Consider the following 20,398-nt stretch of genomic DNA (forward strand, 5'->3'; position numbering starts at 1 on the left):
TATATATATTTCTTTCATATATATATATATATATATATATATATATATATATATATATATATATATGAAAGAAATATATATATTTCTTCTTTCATCAGAAAGAAGGAACACGAGAAACTCGAGAAATACCAAGGGCTCAGAGAGGAGCTGGAGAGAGCCTGGAAGGTAAAGGTGACAGTCGTGCCTGTGGTGGTCGGAGCACTCGGGGCAGTGACCCCCCAAACTAGATGAGTGGTTGCAACAGATCCCGGGAACAACATCGGACATCTCAGTCCAGAAATGTGCAGTGCTGGGAACAGCAAGGATACTGCGCAGAACCCTCAAGCTTCCTGGCCTCTGGTAGAGGACCCGAGCTGAATGGGGACGGACACCACCCGAGGGGTGAGACGAGGAATTTCTATACACACACACACACACACACACACACACACACATATATATATATATATATATATATATATATATATATATATATATATCGGCTGGATAGCTCAGTTGGTATGGCATCGGTTTGGCGTGCGGGAGATGGTGGTTCGAATCCCGCTTGGGGCAAAAAAAGATGAGCAAATAACACCATCCAGTGTGGGTCCTTGGGCAAGATCCTTCACGCTAATGCCTACCTCATACAATGATGAGAGACAATAAAACGAATGACATGCCGGCTTGTTCCATCACTCCCTGATGGAAGGAACAATAGCAGACATTGAGGACAGCTACAAGTACCTCGGTATACCACAAGCCAATGGCAACCTCGAACTGGCAACAAGGAAAGCGGCTACGGCCAAATACCTCCAGCGAGTGAGGCAAGTCCTAAGAAGCCAGCTCAATGGCAAGAATAAGATCCGGGCAATAAACAGCTATGCCCTGCCAGTAATCAGATACCCTGCAGGAATAATAAGGTGGCCAAAGGAAGAGATTCAGACCACGGACGTTAAGACCCGAAAGCTCCGAACCATGCATGGAGGGTTCCATCCCAAATCCAGCACCCTGAGACTGTACGCAAGCCGAAAGGAAGGAGGCCGGGGACTAGTGAGTGTAAGAGCCACTGTCCAGGATGAAACATCCAAGCTCCATGAATACATCAAGGAGAAGGCTCCAACAGATGACGTACTCAGAGAATGGCTCAGACAATGGGGAACAGAAGCTGAGGCGCTGGAAGAGGGACCATCATGGGAGGACAAGCCCCTACACGGGATGTACCACCGGACCATAACTGAAGTGGCTGATCTCAAGAAGTCCTATCAGTGGCTAGAGAGGGCTGGCCTGAAGGACAGCACAGAGGCAGCACTCATCCTGGCTGCTCAGGAGCAGGCCCTGAGCACCAGAGCCATTGAGGCCCAGATATACCACACCAGACAAGACCCAAGGTGTAGGTTGTGCAAAGAGGCACCTGAGACGATCCAACACATAACTGCAGGGTGTAAGATACTGGCAGGGAAAGCCTACATGGAACGCCATAACCAGGTGGCTGGCATAGTCTACCGAAACATCTGTGCGGAGTATGGACTGGAAACCCCAAGGTCAAAATGGGAAACACCTCCGAAGGTGGTGGAGAACGACAGAGCGAAGATCCTGTGGGACTTCCAGATCCAGACTGACAAGATGGTAATGGCGAACCAACCAGATATCGTGATCATAGATAAAGGGCAGAGGAAAGCCGTTGTAGTGGATGTAGCGGTCCCAAGTGATAGAAACATCAGAAAGAAGGAACACGAGAAACTCGAGAAATACCAAGGGCTCAGATAGGAGCTGGAGAGAGCCTGGAAGGTAAAGGTGACAGTCGTGCCTGTGGTGGTCGGAGCACTCGGGGCAGTGACCCCCAAACTAGATGAGTGGTTGCAACAGATCCCGGGAACAACATCGGACATCTCAGTCCAGAAATGTGCAGTGCTGGGAACAGCAAGGATACTGCGCAGAACCTTCAAGCTTCCTGGCCTCTGGTAGAGGACCCGAGCTGAATGAGGGACGGACACCACCCGAGGGGTGAGACGAGGATTTTTTAAATTTTTTTATAAATATGTATATAAATATAAAATTGCATTCTTACGGATTAAATTGTTTTAATTAAATAAACAAATTCAATTAAAGTGTTGCTGTGGACAGTGTATATGTAAATAAGCCAATACTTTTCTTCCTGGTAGGCTGTTACATCAGCACTTATTGGCCAGCTGGTCCAGCGCCACGAGAAACCGCAAATTTTGCGTTGCCGAAAAGGGTTTAAGCCACCGCCTCTGTCACGCCCTTTCAATTAAAGCAAAGGACGTTGAGTTTTATTGCATGTACTCTAGTATCTAGTTTTCTTTATATGGTAGAATCCCTGAAGCCCCCTGTGATGAGCTCCCTTATTCTGTTGCCAGGAGCTAACAGAGCGGATTCGGAGACTACACGTTGAACGAGAGAGCCTTGAATCCAAAATGGAGGCAGAAAAACATGTGATGCGAGCCCAACTTCGCGACCAGATTGACAAGCAGCAGGTCGAGATTCGGCAAATGACAGAGAAGCATCGGGCGCAGTTGAATCAAACTCAGCAGGATCTTCTGGGCCAGATTGATGATCTGAAAAGAAATGCAGTCACGTCGCAATCTGTCAATCAGGAGGCCCCAAAAACTGAAAACATATCTGACGATTCAGCCTCTGTCCAGAGGATCGCAGAGTTGGAAGGTCGGTGCTTTTGTGAAACCAATCACTTCAGTGGTTTGACATTTTCTGCTGTTCGTACATTGAATATCAATGTGGAGAAGTCCATGCCAAAGAAATTGCAGAACTTTCTCAATACTGTGTTTTTAACTCCTTCATTGTGGTTGACAAGTATACTTCAATTCCGTTTTTCAACGGAAATGGGTGAGGGAGCATCCGATGCTGCTTCACCCTGAATTTCAGACTTTGCTGATGCACAACCACCAGTAGATGATGGCATCAATGATACCCCATTTTAGATATGAGATTAGCACAGTTTGTTAGTCCACTGGGAGAAATCGCTGCATTTGATGCAACCTACCTTTTTTCTACCACTGATTATAAAAGAATAGAAAAAGGCAGAACAATCAGACATTTTCCCCCCTAATGAGACAAGAGAATATATTCTTTGATTTGGTAGATCTGGTGTATCTAGGATCATTAAACACAATATCCCGTGGGTCTTGAAAATGTAAAAATGCTCCAAAATGGCTGTCACTGAATGACTTTCAGTACTATTTGTAGATATGTTCTTAATGCAATCAAACATTTTACCCGTGTGTGTGTGTGTTGATTGCTTATTAATGGATGGAGTAAGCGAAAGGATAATCGATTTTAAAAAGATTCCAGAGTGACAGCCCTAAAAAACATCGCTACAGAGCTTTTTAGATCTTGGCATAATGATGTCATACTCATAAATCACAAAGGGTATCAACATGGTCTTGATGACAGAATCTGCCTGTGACTCCACCTGACCAAGGTTTTAATCTTGAATAGAGCCAGTGTGATATTTATGAGAAGAGAAGAAACTCCAGCAAAACAAGTTAATGAAACTCTTAACACTCAATTAAGGTCACACGCCTTGTTAAATGATGGAAAGAGTTGAATTTCCTCCATAGCATGTCTCTTATCCCTTCTGATGCTTTTGTGACTTGATGAGGAGAATAGCTCAGTACCATCCCACAAAGGTTTATGGATCTTTGGTTATTTGCTGTCTACAATTGATCTCCCTGGCTCACATTGAGTCAAAGTGGTAGGTACTATTTTGAACATTCGCAGTGTGTATGCGCCATGCTCCTCCTCATTGGCTCAAATGAAGTACCGGTACTTAAATGCATTTTAATGTTTTGACTTTTTGCATATGGAATCCCCTTCATTATTAGCTTACAGGCGGCCGTGGATTTGTATATTAGCCGTTTTTTCTTTGTTTACATAAATAAATGTTTTATTTATGTATTTATTTATTGCTTGTTGTAGGAGTAAATAAATAACCACTCTTATGCAAATGATCAGTCAATCAGTAGGCTCCCTTCATTGTTCTTGTGGAAATAGAACTGATTCAATTTCTTTACCTTTACTTTTCTTCTGTATGTCAGCCCAAACAAAGCAAAAAATGGATGAAGCCAGCAAATCGGAGGCCAAGTTCCTAAAAATGAAAGCCTGGTCGAAATCTCGGATCAGACAGTTGGAGGAGGAGCTGAAAAAAAGTCAGGTCAGATGACCAACCCAGAAACTTAATCAGGCTTTTCTTTTATGCTTGTCTTCATTAATGTTGAAATGTTTATTGTGATTTAATTTTTTTTCTTCTTTTGATGAAATGTTAATATCATACCACTGACAAGGATATGTAATCTGACACCGTGCTTTTACATAGCTCCAGGAAAAAAATGTAGCAATTAAGGTGGAACACCTTAGTGTGAAACCTTGGTTCACTAACAAATCAGTTTACAAACATTTTTTATCGAGAACTATCACTTGGGTTAAACAGTACAATACACGACATGTTTACTTATCGTGTATTCACTTTCACAACAGCTGCAGCTGGTTCACAAGCTATGCTTCCTGACATCCACGCAGAATGTTCATTTTTCCCTTCACACACGGTGTCATATGATTCGATCTGTACATCATGTACTCTATCTATCTATCATGGCTTGAGACTGCTTGTAAAATGCTCACAAATGTGCACAATTTTTCAGTGTGTGCAAGGTACAAATTTTCATCTGGTCGCACAGTATGAGTGCGTGTTTATATTCTTTCATGGTCACTTTGCACATGAAAATCATTAGTTTGCATGCTCCACTACGTTCATCAGAAGAGCCACTGCATGGTGACACGCACAGTTAAATGGTCTGTCACTTATGGCTCTTTTCAGGTACTCAAAGCTCTTTACAGTGTTACCTCATTCACCTACTGATGGCGCAGCATCAGGAGCAACTCGGGATTCAGTATATATTGCTCAAGGACACTTCAACATGGTCTCAACCATCAACCTATGCATTGGAAAAAGACCACTCTACCACTGAGTCATGCTGTCCCAATATTAAGTAGAGTACTACAGTAGTACATAAAAGCAGAGTAACAGCAAAGAAAATGGCATTATCTAATAAATTAACCCTCTGCAAAACAGCATTTAACTTTTTACTTTTATTGCCTGAAGTCTGAGAAAAATGCCGTCGCAGTTTTGTTCAGAAAGCGATAAATAGTTCATCCCCAGCACCACTGTATGCAAGTCTTACAGGCTAACAATGTTTACTATTTCTTTTTAAGGCTGGTATTGCGCCTCCTGATCTTACTTCTCTGCGAAGTCGCATTACGGAACTGGAGGCGGAACGAGAGGAAAACCTTTGGAAGGTGGAGCAGTATGAGGAGCTCAAAGCAAACCATGGTACTTAAACTGAGTTTGCGGTGGCATGTTTTGTTTTCAATTCCGAAAACCTGCAGATTTAAATCTTAATGTTGACCATTTATCGCATAAAAATGTATTCTCACACAGCGTGTTGATTCTTTTATCAACAGACATGCTAGAGGCTAAGCTGGTGGTTTATGAGGAGCAACAGAGGACACTGCAAGCAGACCTGGAGCAGTTTACAAAGAGAGCTACTTCTCAGGTCTGCGGTCCAGGATTATTTTTCAAATAGTCTGACCAAGCGTGCATTTTCAGTGAGGTGCTATGTATATTGTTTCTTGACTTCCCATAATCTTTTTGACCACAGGCAAGCGAATCCGGAAGTGCTGATGATGCTCATAGCCAGGTCTTGGAATGGCAGGAGATGGTCGATGAGGCCGTGAGTGCCAGGGATCAGGCCAGGGAAGAGAAGGCTGCCATGGTCCTTCGCATAAGCCACATGGAGGAAGAAAGAGAGGGTAAGGACTTGACCAGAGGATGATGATAAGTAATGTTACGCATCTTTAAATTAAATAATTTTTAAAACATTATTCAACATTCAATGGTTAATTAATTTTTCAAATATGGTGCAAACAGCAGTAAAAGATAAGTGTAATGAATTGTATTGCCCTTTGACTCATGGCTATGCCTTTATTCAGATGAATGTAGTCCAAATCTCTGGTCAGTTAGGAGGGATGTAACCATATTCTCACAATATGAACCTCATGATACAATAATGATCATGATATTGTGGTGAGGTTGGCGATACAAACCAAGCTCTGTCGAACACAAACTACAAATACAAGTAAAATAAACGGGAGCAATTGCATGTAAATATCTTGTCTATCCAGCGCTATTTAGCTGCGGTCATAATTATACACTTAGTTCAAATAGCACAGGTAGCATTAACCTCAGTGTACATAAATGACATACAATCAATAATACAATCAATAACACGCCCATTTGTGGAGCAACTCAAACATGTTAGCATTCCCCTTCATCTGGGAATTTGCGCGGCCCAATGCCTAGTTCAAGTTCAACTTCACACATAAACCAACCACCAGAGGGTGCTGGAACAGCACGCATGGAAAACAGTCTGGCCCTTTCAACAGATGTGCTGCTTTTAATATCCTGACATGACAACAACGATATTGTGGCAATTTTTGCAAGACGGTAATCCCTCGTTTTTCGCGGTTAGTGGAGACCAGAAACCCCCGAAGCGTGAAGTGATGAGGGATTACTGTTACCGTTACATCCTTACCAGTTAGTCAAATGATGTCTTCTTTGGTGTCAAAAAATAAATGTACGAAGTTGTACTCATGAACTGATAAATCAGTGTGAATTCCACCCCTTTTTTTATCCTAACCCCCACCACCATCCTCTTCACTGTCACCATAATTATTGCTGCAGAGGGAATTAGATTTTTTTTTTAAATTATTGTTTACTATTTGTCCTTTTGTCTGACTGAACATAACTTTCCCTTTCTTTGTTTTATTCATTGCTCTCTCCATTGTTAATGAGGAATACTTCATTGACACTGTGCTGTCCCATCATGAGGACCTGTGCCCCCAATTGCCCTCTCCAGCTCCTGCTCCATGGATGGGAGTAGCCACACAGAGCAGTTTCCCATCAGTTTTGTGCATGCAGGCTACTTCTTTAGCAGTGGTGCAGCTCTTCCTATCTGTACTGGCTGCAGTTTCCCAGAATGTTGTCTTTAATGGGTTGAGCTACAGCCAGTACAGTTGTAGACTGCACATTTGAGTCTTAGTTTCAGTTCGCCTTCCTACCCCACTGTTTGGTGTGATTTTGCTTTTGATTTCTTCCCTCTGTTTCTCTGTCTTTTGAATTCTGTCTCTAATATTTCTTTGTTGACCACACTAAAATTAATTGCAATAAGAGTTCATAGAATTGAGTGAACCATATCAAATCCTTGGTAAAAATGATGGAATCACCAGTCTCTGAGGATGTTCATTTAGTAAAATTTTGTCGAAAAAAAACCACATCACAGACATGCTACAAAATAAAAGTAATTTCAAATGGCAACTTTCTGGCCTTAAGAAACACTAAATGAAATCGAGAAAAAAATCTGTTTTTGTTACATTTATCGAGACTCGAGAGTAATGTCCTTGCATCGGTGATGATGACGAGCAGGGCCAATGATCAACATCTCAGTTTTAACGATCTTATGAAGCAAAAAATTAAAAGACATCCATTGTTTAATCTCAGCAAGGCACACCTCTAGATTACATCGGATTAGTAATTTCTAACAACATATATCGTTGGGTATCATCAGCATAACAGTGAAAACTGTGGGGACTACGCATGTAACATTACAAAACTCAGAAGTCGTATTACCATAAATTACATGGTCGCTTAAGAAGGGATCAAATAACAGCAGTCTTAAACACAAATTTGACAGTGACGGAGGGGAGTGATAAATGAATTGTGAGTGCGAATGGTTGTTCATCTTTGTCTGCCCTGCGATTGGCTGTTGGCAACTAGTTCAGGGTGTACCCAGCCTACTGCCCGAAGATAGCTGGGATAGGACCCTTGTGAGGATAAGCGTAACAGAAAATTAATGGATGGAGTAATACATTTGAAGCTAAGCAATCCCCCCAAAATTTGAATACTTTGGAACACACTGAGTGTTAAACTTCATCGAGTAGGAACCATTCTGGAAAACCTTCTTTTACCAACAGAGTTGTCAAATCCAAAACGTATGGCACATAAGGCCCTGCCTTTTTCCTCTGAAAAGTCAGTATTTGCCTTGAAACCCAGACTCATCTCTCATCACACGGATATCCTGATTAGTCGACTAATCGCAACTACTGTTGGTCATCGTCGACTCTGAACACAATCGCTTGTGCCAGGCCTACGCACCAGTGCAACAAGTCGAAAAAGACTAGTGCTGGGTGCCGAGCCCCAGTACTAAACTGGCCCTGGGCCTGAATTTTTAAAAATTGCAATATCAACATGCTCCACCCTAAACGGTGCTGTTAATGCTTTTGGAGAAGTTAGTCTCATGGATTTTCAATTGATATAGGCTAAAATAATGTTCATACATTATTTTGCATCTTCTACCTGTCTAATGTTGTTTCTAATCAGGACACGAATTGTGCCGACAAGCGGGGGGAAAACACATTTTGATCTGTTTCTTTTTCAGTAGTTGCTTCAGGTTTTTATTGTGCACAGCTGTTGATATACTGTATCTCCTCCATAGTGGCGCAACACTGCAACTGCAGTTAAAATACGTAGCTGCGGCAAAGGGACTTCAATTGCTCAATCAGCACAGCTGGAGCTTTACTCTGTGTTGAGCGACATCAATCGGTCTGGCTGGGGTCGGCAGAGAATTAGCTGGAAAGCGGCCGCCTTGCAATTTTGAATGCAGGAAAAACCCTGATCCATTTTCTTTTAAAATCCTCCTTGGGATTATTATCTAACAAGTACAGGATCTCAACAGTTACTGTGATTCGTAATACCATTATTCAACATTTAATTTCCCTTTTGACCCACTTGTCTACTCACATATCATTATCATAATGAAAAACATCACCCCTGTCACTCTCCACTTGATCGTAGTTTTGATATTATTAGACGGCAAATACTGAAGCCAAAATGTATGAACAATTATGATTATTACAAACTTCACATTTACTTACATTGACTTTGGACAAGTCAAGTTGGGCTGATTTACAACAAAGGTCCTTTCCCAATTCTTACAAATTACTTTAATTGGTCACAAATCTATTCAATGACATGCTCAATTTTGATATATAGGTGGTTTGAGAATTTTGGGGGGAACTTACCTGCGTCTTGTAACGTGTTATGATCTGAGCTTTTGGACAGATGATATACTGGTTTTGCCGCCGTGTGCATTTCTGATGTTGTTCATTGTGGTCTGAGGAATACTCAGGGAGTTTGGGTGAATGCTTAGACACATGGAAACTAACACTGCCAAATGGAAACAATTTTCTAATCCTTATGGGATTACAGTGTGGGAGAAATATGTTACAAAGTGGCCCGGTGATCTTTATTTAGTGGAGAAACCTATATTTTGGATTTTATGGGCAGTGAGTGTTTTGACAGTAAGATGTAAGGAGTACCTCGGGCGACCGAGACATTATGCTCATCACAAAACATAGATAACTAGAGATGCTCACCTAAACTTTGATTGCAGTTTTATGATAACGAGCAATGTGAAGCTTGTTTATATGAAGCGTCCCGGTCATGTGGTTACCATGCAGTGGAAACAATAGATTTGGCTGGCTCCTACGTCTGCTTTAAGATAAATAAGACTGCGCCCAACCTCTTTTAACAAAATACAAGTAACTTTATTCTCCTTTGACAAATGTCGAGGCAAATACACTAAAAACAGTCCACAATGGGTCCAGATGAAGGACAATAAATAAACACCAATGAGACAAAACAATGGCAAAAGCAACAAAAGACATCAGAGCTCTTCAAGAGATCTTGAACACAAGTTGGACAACCACATATTTTGATTGGGCCTTTTTCTGGCCACTGGATTATTTGTTTCATTTTATGTATTTATTTATTTAAATTCATTTTATTGTGTGTTCCAAACAAAAGATGTATTTTATGAACACATGGAAATAAGATAAGAGATAATTGCCCTTATCCATTCATCCATTTTTGAATCTGCTTATCCTCACAAGGGTCGCGGGCGTGCCGGAGCCTATCCCAGCCGTTTTTGGGCAGTAGGCGGTGTACACCCTGAACTAGTTAACAGCCAATCAATCGCAATGCACACATAAACACAACCATTCACACTCACATTCACACCGAGGGACAATTTACAGTGTTCCATTAACCTGCCACGCATGTTATTGGAATGTGGGAGGAAACCGGAGCGCGCAGAGTAAACCCACACAGGGAGAACATGCAAACTCCACACAGGAAGGCCAGAGCCCGAATTGAACTCTGCACCTCTGCACTGTGAGGTCGACACGCTAACCACTCGACCACCAGGCCGCCCTTAATTGCCCTTAATTTCATGTCATTTTAAAGGGGGAAAAAGCTTTATTGGGATATATCTCTTTCTTAAAATGATTTGTCATTGTTTTCAGGGGGAAATTTAATGTATAAAAAGTACTTGTGGTATCCGTACGTGTGATTACTCAAGAGTTGAAGACTGGTATCGGTCTGAAAAATAAAGTGGTACCGAACATCCCTAGTTGTTATTGTCAATAGCAATCATTCTATGAGGTAGTGCTTGCACATATCCGTGAACAAGGTTGTAAGATGGGCCTTTCGCTTCACTTCTTTTTTTTTTTTTCATTTCCTGCGATTATATTCCCACATCCTAAGTAATTTCCTTATGTCCATTCTACTGTTGACTTCTCTTGCGATGAGCTGCCCCTTCTGCTTACACACTGTCAGCCTGTTGTCACAAAACGGATGGGAACATGCTTTGTACATGATTGAAAAATAGCCACCCGGAGGATCTTTCATCCTGTCTGACAAAATGAAAATCCCGACTGCAATCAAAGAATCCTTACTTTAGTCAACGATCATGATGATTGACTTCCATGAAGATTTTTTGAAAATTGGTCTGTACTTTGTGCCTTCGGTCAATTTTCTTCTCTCATCTCCCAAATATTTGAAGAAAGTGAACTCTTTCTTCCCAATCTAAACATGCAAGTTGCGACCACATTCTTTCAGCACATTGTTCCTCTTCTTTCTCGATAGTCACTCAGTCCATGCCTCCATTATTTTGTCTTTTACTGCATTCACTGTTTAAAATAAAACCATTCTAAAGGCAATCTCCCTCTCCCCGCTACAACCCATCTGCGATCACCATCTTCTTGTCTTAACTAGTTTTATCCAAACCCTATTTCATGCCATTTCCCATCCATACCGACATCCTCAATCCAACCCTTATCCCTGTGGCACAAAACTGATTGAGGATGACTGGTTCTTTCCTGGCTGCTCCGATTCAGCACTGGCCACTCGGCAGCAGGAGTTGGAGGAGGAACTGGCTCAAGCTCAGGGCCTCAGCCAACACAGGGCCAAGAAGCTGGCTGGACCAGCCCAAAGAAGCGTGCAGGTAGGCACATACAATACATTTCTGTGAGTTTGCTCTTCGCTGTTTAGTTATACCATCTCATATCATGTGTTCAGGTTTTCTGTGACATTTTAATTCACTAAAGAATTATTTTGGGAGAATTAAGTTGAACAAAGAGCAGCAACACCAACGTATATTATCTGTGGCTATAAAATCCTTTCACATACTGTATATTGTAAATCAGCGGTCCCAAACCTTTTTTGCCCCACGGACCGGTTTAATATCAGACAATATTTTCGGGAACCGCCCTTTAAGGCCGGATAAATACAACAAAATTTAATATGACCTGCATGAAAACTGTGGTATTTTCTAATCATAATAATAAACACGAATCATGACACGAGGAACGTCCTATCTTGCCACAACACTGTCTGGTCACTATGGCAAAGTTTAAACGTGCCTTCAAAATAAGATACAACGCAAATACAAAGTGCATGAAAAGTATGGCTCACCATCGGTGCATATTATGCAGAGTGGGCTTGGTGTGTGCGATTCTCCCATTGAGATAAATCCAACTCCTAATACTGTCTATTAAATGTAGCCTTTTTCTTGGAAGTCGTAGACTCCTCTTCTGTCTCCTGGCTGGGCTTTTCCCCTTCCCAAAGATACTTTCCAAAGACGTTTGTTTTTTTTTACTCATTTTGCGAGCTTCTCGGTTTCATTTTAGCGGTAGCCTATCACGTGACCGAGAAGCGCGCCTTGACCTGTGTCAAGAGTGACACACTGTAGACGGATGTCACAGGGAATCCGGTAATTTTTCAAAATAAAACATCTTGAAAATTCTGAAATGAATAAAATGGAAGTAATTTAAGTTATTTATTGTTTCTGTGTGACCCGGTACCAAATGACCCATGGACCGGTGCCGGTCCGCGGACCGGAGGTTGGGGACCGTTGTTCTAAATAATCCAGTTCAAATTTGCTATGTCAGTGCTGAGACATTGCGAGCCCAATCCCGTCACGCTGCCCCATAATACCCTTTTTCAAATGTTTCTCAGCTGTATTTCACTTTCTACTACATACTGACATTTATATCCAACCCCGTTTGTTCTACAAAATCATGATACTTTGATCGTTTGATCTGCTTTTTATTGCTCTCCATTCCGCATTTCAACATCCTGCAATTATTGTGAGATGCATATTGCTATGTGTGCAGGTTTTTGTTTTGCACTCAAAGCATTAGCACCTGACATGTAGACATAATCAATGCGTTACCAACAACTCAACTTCTATAATAGCCCCTACTCTAAAAGAGATTCTTTTTGCGAGATTTAGAATATCTTGTTCCTTAAAAGGTACAGTAGTTGTTGTATGTCATCTGTTTGATGGAATTGTTTTTACGCATAGGAGGATTTTGAATTTGATGGAAAAGCCCCATTCCAGGACTACCACAGCACCTCGGAGAGCACCACTCCAATGGAAGGAGAAAATATGGGAGGTTGGTGGCCTGAGTACAGTACATCTGGCACAGGTGGGAGAACTGCTAGACAGTTTATACCAGCATGCACCTGGTTGTCCTCACATTTGGGTCAGTCTTTTGTTTTTCATTACATTATAAATACTGGGAGATGTTTTGATTTTTGTTGTATTCATTTTTTTGTACTTGTTGGTTGTTTTTGCCTTTCCACCATCTGTCAAGCCTTACTTTTGAAGAATAATGTTCATTTTGTGAAAATTGTCCAACTAAATCAAATGATCACATTCATGTCCTTGCATTTTCATCACAACGTGCATGCTGGTTGAACTGACTAGTTTGTTGGGGTTAGTATTGTGAATGCACCGAACTTTGCTGAAGTTATCTACACAACCTGTCAAAGCGTTTGGACACACTTTCTCATGCTTTTGAATGAAACTGGATCCAAACTTTTGGCCTATATTGTATTTTGCAATATTGTTCCCACTCCCCCCCACCCCCCCCCCCCAATTGATTGCATTTTTTAAAATAATAATAATAATAATAATACATTTTATTGTGGGCTTTTTTTGCACAGAATTTAGACTACATGCTTCAAATGGCCCGATTGAATTCTGTGGGCATGGGAAAGAAATTACGGTACCATATTTTCTGCACTATCAGGCGCACTTAAAAGCCTTCCATTTTCTCAAATGCCGAAAGTGTGCCCTATAATCGCCTTATACATGGAGTTAGTCTCTTTGTATTCCCCATTGAGTTGTTTCTCTGTCAATGTTCCTATGCCATCTAGTGGTGATTATTAGCAGGAACCAGTTGTAACCTAAAAGGGTTCTGCCCGACACTAATTAACTAGCTCTGGCAAGGCATTACAGTTAAAACCGTAGAGTCACAAATGGAAAGTTACCAGCATATTGTTTAGGCTAGGCAAAGCTGCCCTCCCGTGTGGGGGTGACAAAGACTGGATTGTTGTGAGAGGGAAGAAATTTCATCTATGCTCTATGTTGCACATACAGCACATTTGACAATAAAGTTGTACTTGACTTGACTTGATGAGAGTAGGAACCAATTTTAGGATCGATTAGACATACTCATGCATCTGGCCAAAAAGTCATTGTAGATAGATGGAGTGGTCGAAGTTCGCTCTGAACTTTTCATAGGTTTTTCTGGGAAAGTTTTTCTCCTTCCTAGATCACTGATATTCAGCTCAGATATCAACGCAGGTTTGATGATACATTTTCGTGGGACGCCTAATTAAAGAACAATTTGTCAAAGATTATTAAACAAGTCACAGATTTTTAAATACATAACAAAAACGATGCTAGATAGATAGATCGATAAAAATTGTTTCAGAATAATAAGAATCACAATGGAGAAATTCCCAATTTAGAGCAGCAAAGTTATGAAAGGAAGAAAGTAGAAGAACCAAAAGGACAGGAGATGCTGTAAAACCAGCCACTCTCATGGCGCCATCTTGAAGTCATAATAACATAATAACAAAATAATACAACACAGCAGAAAGATTTGTTTTTTCAAGTTAATAAAGATTAACTCATCATTTAAAAACTGCCTTTGGTATTTACTGGATGTTCTTTGTGAGGTGTCGGGGTGATGACTCAAAGCATTTACGTGCCGTAAATAACGCACTGCCCATGACCTTTTCTTGTTTAAGTCATCACAGTCATTGGCAATGTTCGCTGTCTCGTCAAGCAACCCGGGAATAAGAATGGTTCCAACAATTACATAAAAGCCCCAAATGAGTACGGCATTGATGAATAAAAGTTAACTTAAGAATGCAACGTAAATGTATTATTTTATATTTGTATACCTTGAAGACTGGCATGAGATTGTATACACTGAGCAGAGACATTTCTTTCTGCTTGTTTTACTTCCTAAAAATTAAAGGTGGTTTGCGGACTGTTGTGGAAGAGCTGGAGCTGGAAAGAAATCAATTACAAGAGCAGATACTGAGCCTAGAAGAGCGCTGTCAAAGTCTTGAAGATCGTCTACAGCTGCAGGCACGCATTGAGACCTTACAGGTAGTCTCATCCTTCACCCACATGTGACTTCAAACTCTGATCTTAAAGACTTAGAGAGACATCAAACCATGTCGTCCCCCCTGTACAGCATAACGTTCACTAACACACAAACATTTACCCACTGATGAATAAATGCCGATTCATTTGGATGTCCCCTAATTCCTGGGATATCGAAACAAACCCTTCTAACACAGGTGACGTTTGATGTAAATGAAGATGAGCAGCCAAACTGCATCCCTCAGGTGTGTTAGGTCTCTGACGTATGTGTGCGCTGGATAGCACCTCTGGCGGTGACTGCTAATGGTGTGGCGTGTGTGTTTAACCATGAATATAACATTGCATGTTTTGTGAACAGTGTTCAAAGAAAGTCCGATGTTTGGTCTCTGCGTCACTGCTTGTGGTAACTTTCCTGACGCACTTGAAAAATTAATGGGGAAATTGCATACCCTTAATGATAATGTTCTACAGACCAATTTTCCAACTTGTGACAATAACAGGTAATTACGACTTTTTTTTGGTCATCGACGTCTGTGTGCAGTGGTAGTTAAACACACATAGACAAGGGTCATTCAGTAAATAAGGTGAATTTTTCGGTATAAGGACTTCTAATACTAACTTTTTTTTCCCCAACGTAGTCTCCCAGCACTGTCACACACTTTTCCTATCCCAACTTTCAAACTTTGTGCCTCTCGTGAATGCTTTGAAGGGACCACACAGGTGAAAGTCTGAAGGAGCAAGTTCTGGGCTGGAAGGGGGATGAGGGAGCAGATCCCAGCCCAGCTCGCTGATGGGCTGCACCGTTTGGACTGCTGTGAAGCCTCACTTTGTCATGATTCAGGATGACTCCTTCTGACTGATGACCCCCGCGTTTGTTATTTATGTCTTTCTTGACCTGCCTCAGCAGTTCACAATAATTGGCACGAAGTTTTTAAAGTGACGAAGTTAAAAGTGTTGTGAGTGACTTGTTGAGACATCCGTCCAAAGATTTTTATGCTGAAGGCATATGGAAGCTTGTGCACAGATGGGAAACGTGTGTGACAGTGCTGGGAGACTATGTTGGAAAAAAAAAAAAAGAAAGAAAGTAAACTATCTGTATTAGAAATTCTAATACTGAAAAATTCACCTTTTTTATTGAATGCCCCTCGTAATTATCAAGAATAGAAACCAGCAGTGGTCGGAGAAATAAGTTGGATCTGACAAAAGAAATAATTGAAAATTTATTGAAAACTAACCATTGAAAATTAGACGTTGATTTTGAATTGTAAATCAAGAGAATTATTTAAGAAAAAGAAACTCATGAAACCAGCCTGGACAAAAAAAAAAAATGGTACCCCTAGAAAAGATATGATGCAAAGAGTCAAACGTTTAATGAGTCACAATCAGAGGAGGCCAAAGGACAAGATATTTGATGTTCAAACTGATAAAACTTTATTGATTTTAGCAAATACTCATTGGCTTGGAATTTTATAGCGACAATATGTTTCCAAAAATGCGAGATAAGTGACAATAAAGACTAAGAAAGTTGAGGAATGCTCATCAGACAACGGCTTGGAACATCCCACAGCTGAATAGGCTAAATGGGAACATGATTTGGTATAAAAGGAGCGTCCCTGAATTGCTCAGTCATTCACAAGCAAAGATGGGGCGAGGTGCAGCTCTTTGTAAACAACTGTGAGAGAGAAAAAAAGGACAATATTGCACAATGTACAGTTGCAAGGAATTTAGGTATTTCTTCATCTGTGTTCCATAATACCATTAACAACTTCAGAGAATCAGGATCATTTTATTTTAATAAGATAGTTTTGTTCTCTCTGGGCTGTGAATGTTTTCAGATTTGTTAATGCTTTTAGATGTTGTGCTTTAGGTTGTGTGAAGTACATTTAGTTGCCGTGGGTATAAAATTTGCCTTGCCTTTTACACTAAATACTTTGTCGAATGTTTCCCAGTATAATAATGATTTGTTCAAATTATTTAGTTTTTCTGTAAATTATTGTTTTTATTTTTTATTTTTAAGTTGGAGTTGCAAAACAATTACATTTATTTAAAAAAAACGGTTATTTGTAATATTTTTGTTTTGGTGTTTTTCAAAACAAAGTACTGTTAGGTAAGCATATTGTTGAAGCGCCAGATTGAGAAGCAGCATCTGTGGAAGGAGCTGAAACATGCTGTCTGGAGAAAATGCCCGTCAAATGTGAGACAACTGGAGCCGTTTACTCGTGTGCCAAAATAACTCACTGAGAGGTGCATGCATTTCTTTTAAAGTTACAAAAATCATTTGATTGCAGTGAATGCCAAAAGGTTGTGCAGCAAAATATTAAGGGTACCGTCATTTTTACCAAAACCTGTTTCATGAGTGTGTTTGTTTTGTTAAACAATAATAATAATAATAATAATACTCTTAAACCACAATGAAAAAGCAATGTCTGATTATTATTGGTTTATTTCCATTTAACTGATTACTTTTTTCAGATTTAAGTTATTTCTGTGACCAATGTGGGTTTTTCTTTCACTAACAAGAGGCACCAAAAGTTTTGTCCACATGTGTATATCCAGGACTTTAAGTTACTTAAATCCTGACTGTATTGATTACCGGTAATGTTTCTGTCCTTACAGAACGAGACCGAAAAATTACAGACCCAACTTGCCAGTGTGCGTAGTCAGCAGAATAGGGAAGCAGAAAAACATCAGCTGCTGGTTAGCAGTCTCAATGAACAACTTAAGGGGTAGGTTATTCCAGTGATGATTAAAATGTATGCTCCCCCCCCCCCCCCCCCCACGCCCTCAACTTGGTTTTAAGATTGCAATGTTTCTAGTGCTGTTTTGTAGATGAATAGATTACATTATTTGTGATTGGTGGTCAGTTACAGTATGTCAACTGACAACTAATATTTAAAGTTTTGGAATACCTGATGTGAAAACATTGCTGTTTTACAAGGAAGCAAGTATTTACGATTCATTTGAGAAATGTAATAGTCCCTGTTATGATTATTGTTTTTAGGCTCAGTGACACACAAGAGTGCCTGGAAAGCTCACTCATTGAGAAGGAAAACACCTTAGCCAAGACATCGGAAAAACTTGAGCTTATCAACAGACTCAAAGAATCTTTGAGTGAAAAAGAGATTCAGTACAAGGAGATGTCTGACAAACTCCTTCAGACTGAGCAAACAGTAAGAGTTGGCAATCTTTTGTTGTTGTTGTTGTTTTGTTTCCAAAGCTGGGCATGCATACTGCGCGAATTAAACCTGTTTCAAGTCCAATACCGAGCAATCCATCAATATTTTTTTTCCTCAAGGCCAATTCAATAGATCAGTCAGTCAATTTGTACAGTGCCCTTTATGCACAGAATGCAGCTCAAAAGTACTCTACGTGGACTAAAATCTACCTGTCATCTATTTGCCTAATGGGACACAGAAATGCACAAAAACACATGCACACAGGTTAGGAGTAAAACCATAATGACCAAATAAACCTGAGAGTGCGTCCAGAACTTTCTGGGGAAGAAATATAATCTCAGAGAACTGTCTGCACGAGGACCAGACCTCAGACCGCAGCAACAGGCAAGGTGCACCGACACAGAAGGGCTTGCACGCATGGCGAACCCTGATCCCATGGCGTGCCACAGGTCCCGGTGCAGAGGGCTCATACTAAATGATATTAGTAAGACTAAAATGATAAAAACATGTCAAACAGACCTCGGAACATAAAAGCAACATGAGGATAGAATATACCATAAATTCCGGGCTACAGACCGCACCTGATTAAGAGCCGCATGCTCAGATTTATGAAGAAAAATCAATTTTGTAATTATGTGCGCCGCACCATAATATAAACCGCTGGCCAATGAGTAGGTGGGGGTTTGCTTCTGCGTCCCTGCCGCCTGGAGCGCCTCCGGGTGAGGCTGCTGAACCCCCGCAGAAAAAAAACGCAAAATTTCTTAAGGTTAAAATAATCTCCATATTTTTATGAGCATGATAAATGCATTTGCACAACGAAATTATGCTGAAACACATAATAAGAGGCCAGACAAAGAGAGATCTTGATGCGCATTTGCGTAATTACGAGGAGAAATACTGAAGCCCACTAGGCTTTAAATAGAATAATACAAATCATATAAATGGGAAAAGATATATGAAATTATTTCTATAGTCAGCCACTTAAAAATGATCATCGTTGGCAGCTTTAGGCCCGATGCTGCGCGGCTCAAAACACAGTGTTCTCTCGTGGCCGCTTGTTTTCAGTATGATGGGGGAGTGACCTTTTTTATTTACAGTCCGAGTGAGAGGCAAATCAAATGTCAGAGGTGGGGTGATGGAATTCTCCGCTATCTTTGTTTGTGTGAATGTGCGGAACGAAGCAAGTTTGTCCTCGTAATTGGGAGGGAGCTGCTGACACAACATCGTGCATGCCCTAATAGACAGGCTTCCATTTCATGAATCTATAACACCACGACGGCCCACCTTTAAAACCTTTAAATGTTTTGGTTGTCTTTTTACACTGGCTCAGTTCTTCTTGCCGGAGCCTCCACCATCGGACCATCGACTCGTCTTTGCCAAGATTACGGGCAGCAGCTCGATTTCCTTCTTTAAGCTGCATCATATGCTTTTCGTCTGGTATTCTCAATGTTGATCAGGGTTAGAAGAAAGACTGAAATAAGGAAGTTATGATTACCGGTAATCATACAATTTCATTGGACCCCTGTGTACTACTCATTCATTTTATTGGTCGACTGTTGCCGGGTAACACATTCGTCCCCCGCTACGGCAAAAAGAGCGGAAGTTGTGATTAGTCATACAATCTCATTGGACCTCAGTGAAAGACTCATTCATTTTATTGGTCCATGTTTTTCCCGCGATGGAAAAAAAAATTTTTAAAGCCGCTTCATATTACACGCCGCAGTGTTGAAAGTGTGGAAAAAAAGTTGCGGCTTGTAATCCGGAATTTACGGTATACAATGAATTCATTTTCCGAACCGCTTTTGCTCCCAGCTGTCTTTGGGCCAAAAGCAGGTTACACCCTGAACTGGTCACCAGCCATGCGCAAAGCACAAATAGACACACAACCATTCACAATAAATGATGAAATCGAGTAAAATCCTAGTTGTGACAAGTGTAAAGAAAGGGTAGCATGAGAAAATAGGTAAAATGAGGAAATGCTAATGGAAAGTTTATATGAAAAGGCAGATCTGTAGGCTGTTCTTAAAAACATGAACCTGGAGGTCACGTGGTAATATCCTTTTACACATTGATCACGACAGAGACTCAACTATTTGTTTAAAAGCCAGTAAGAACTCAATTTTTCACAGTGAGCCCCATTTTAAACCTATTCTCCTGAAAGTTTATGCCCATCTTTAGTGTTGTTTAATAGTGTTGTTGGCTTGATATGGGTTGGTCTAATTGTCTAATTTCTTATCCTCAGCTTGAGAGTGTTTCCAAGAAAAGCAGTATCTCAGAAAATCGCTGCTCTGAGTTAAAAGCAGAGGTTATTGACCTCACACAGAGGATGAGTGGGCTGAGAGACAAGGT

At 40.7% G+C, this 20,398-nt stretch overlaps 1 protein-coding gene across 3 annotated transcripts in view; it reads left to right on the forward strand.

Annotated features, from left to right (window-relative positions):
• The window catches only part of LOC147207173 (uncharacterized), a 56,847-nt gene that overhangs the window by 14,838 nt on the left and 21,611 nt on the right, over nt 1–20,398 (forward strand). For all 3 annotated transcript variants that reach the window (XM_086106232.1, XM_086106233.1, XM_086106234.1), the window contains 11 exons: nt 2,358–2,661; nt 4,053–4,168; nt 5,227–5,344; nt 5,476–5,567; nt 5,673–5,823; nt 11,305–11,411; nt 12,774–12,864; nt 14,743–14,876; nt 17,490–17,599; nt 17,875–18,043; nt 20,292–20,396. In XM_086106232.1, the coding sequence (XP_085962358.1) occupies nt 2,358–2,661; nt 4,053–4,168; nt 5,227–5,344; nt 5,476–5,567; nt 5,673–5,823; nt 11,305–11,411; nt 12,774–12,864; nt 14,743–14,876; nt 17,490–17,599; nt 17,875–18,043; nt 20,292–20,396 (1,497 nt within the window). The remainder of the gene's footprint in view (nt 1–2,357; nt 2,662–4,052; nt 4,169–5,226; nt 5,345–5,475; nt 5,568–5,672; nt 5,824–11,304; nt 11,412–12,773; nt 12,865–14,742; nt 14,877–17,489; nt 17,600–17,874; nt 18,044–20,291; nt 20,397–20,398) is intronic.

This window comes from Hippocampus guttulatus, chromosome 3, assembly GCF_054856545.1.
Source record: "Hippocampus guttulatus isolate MCC_2025c chromosome 3, RoL_Hgut_1.0, whole genome shotgun sequence".
Taxonomy (NCBI): Eukaryota; Metazoa; Chordata; class Actinopteri; order Syngnathiformes; family Syngnathidae; genus Hippocampus; species Hippocampus guttulatus.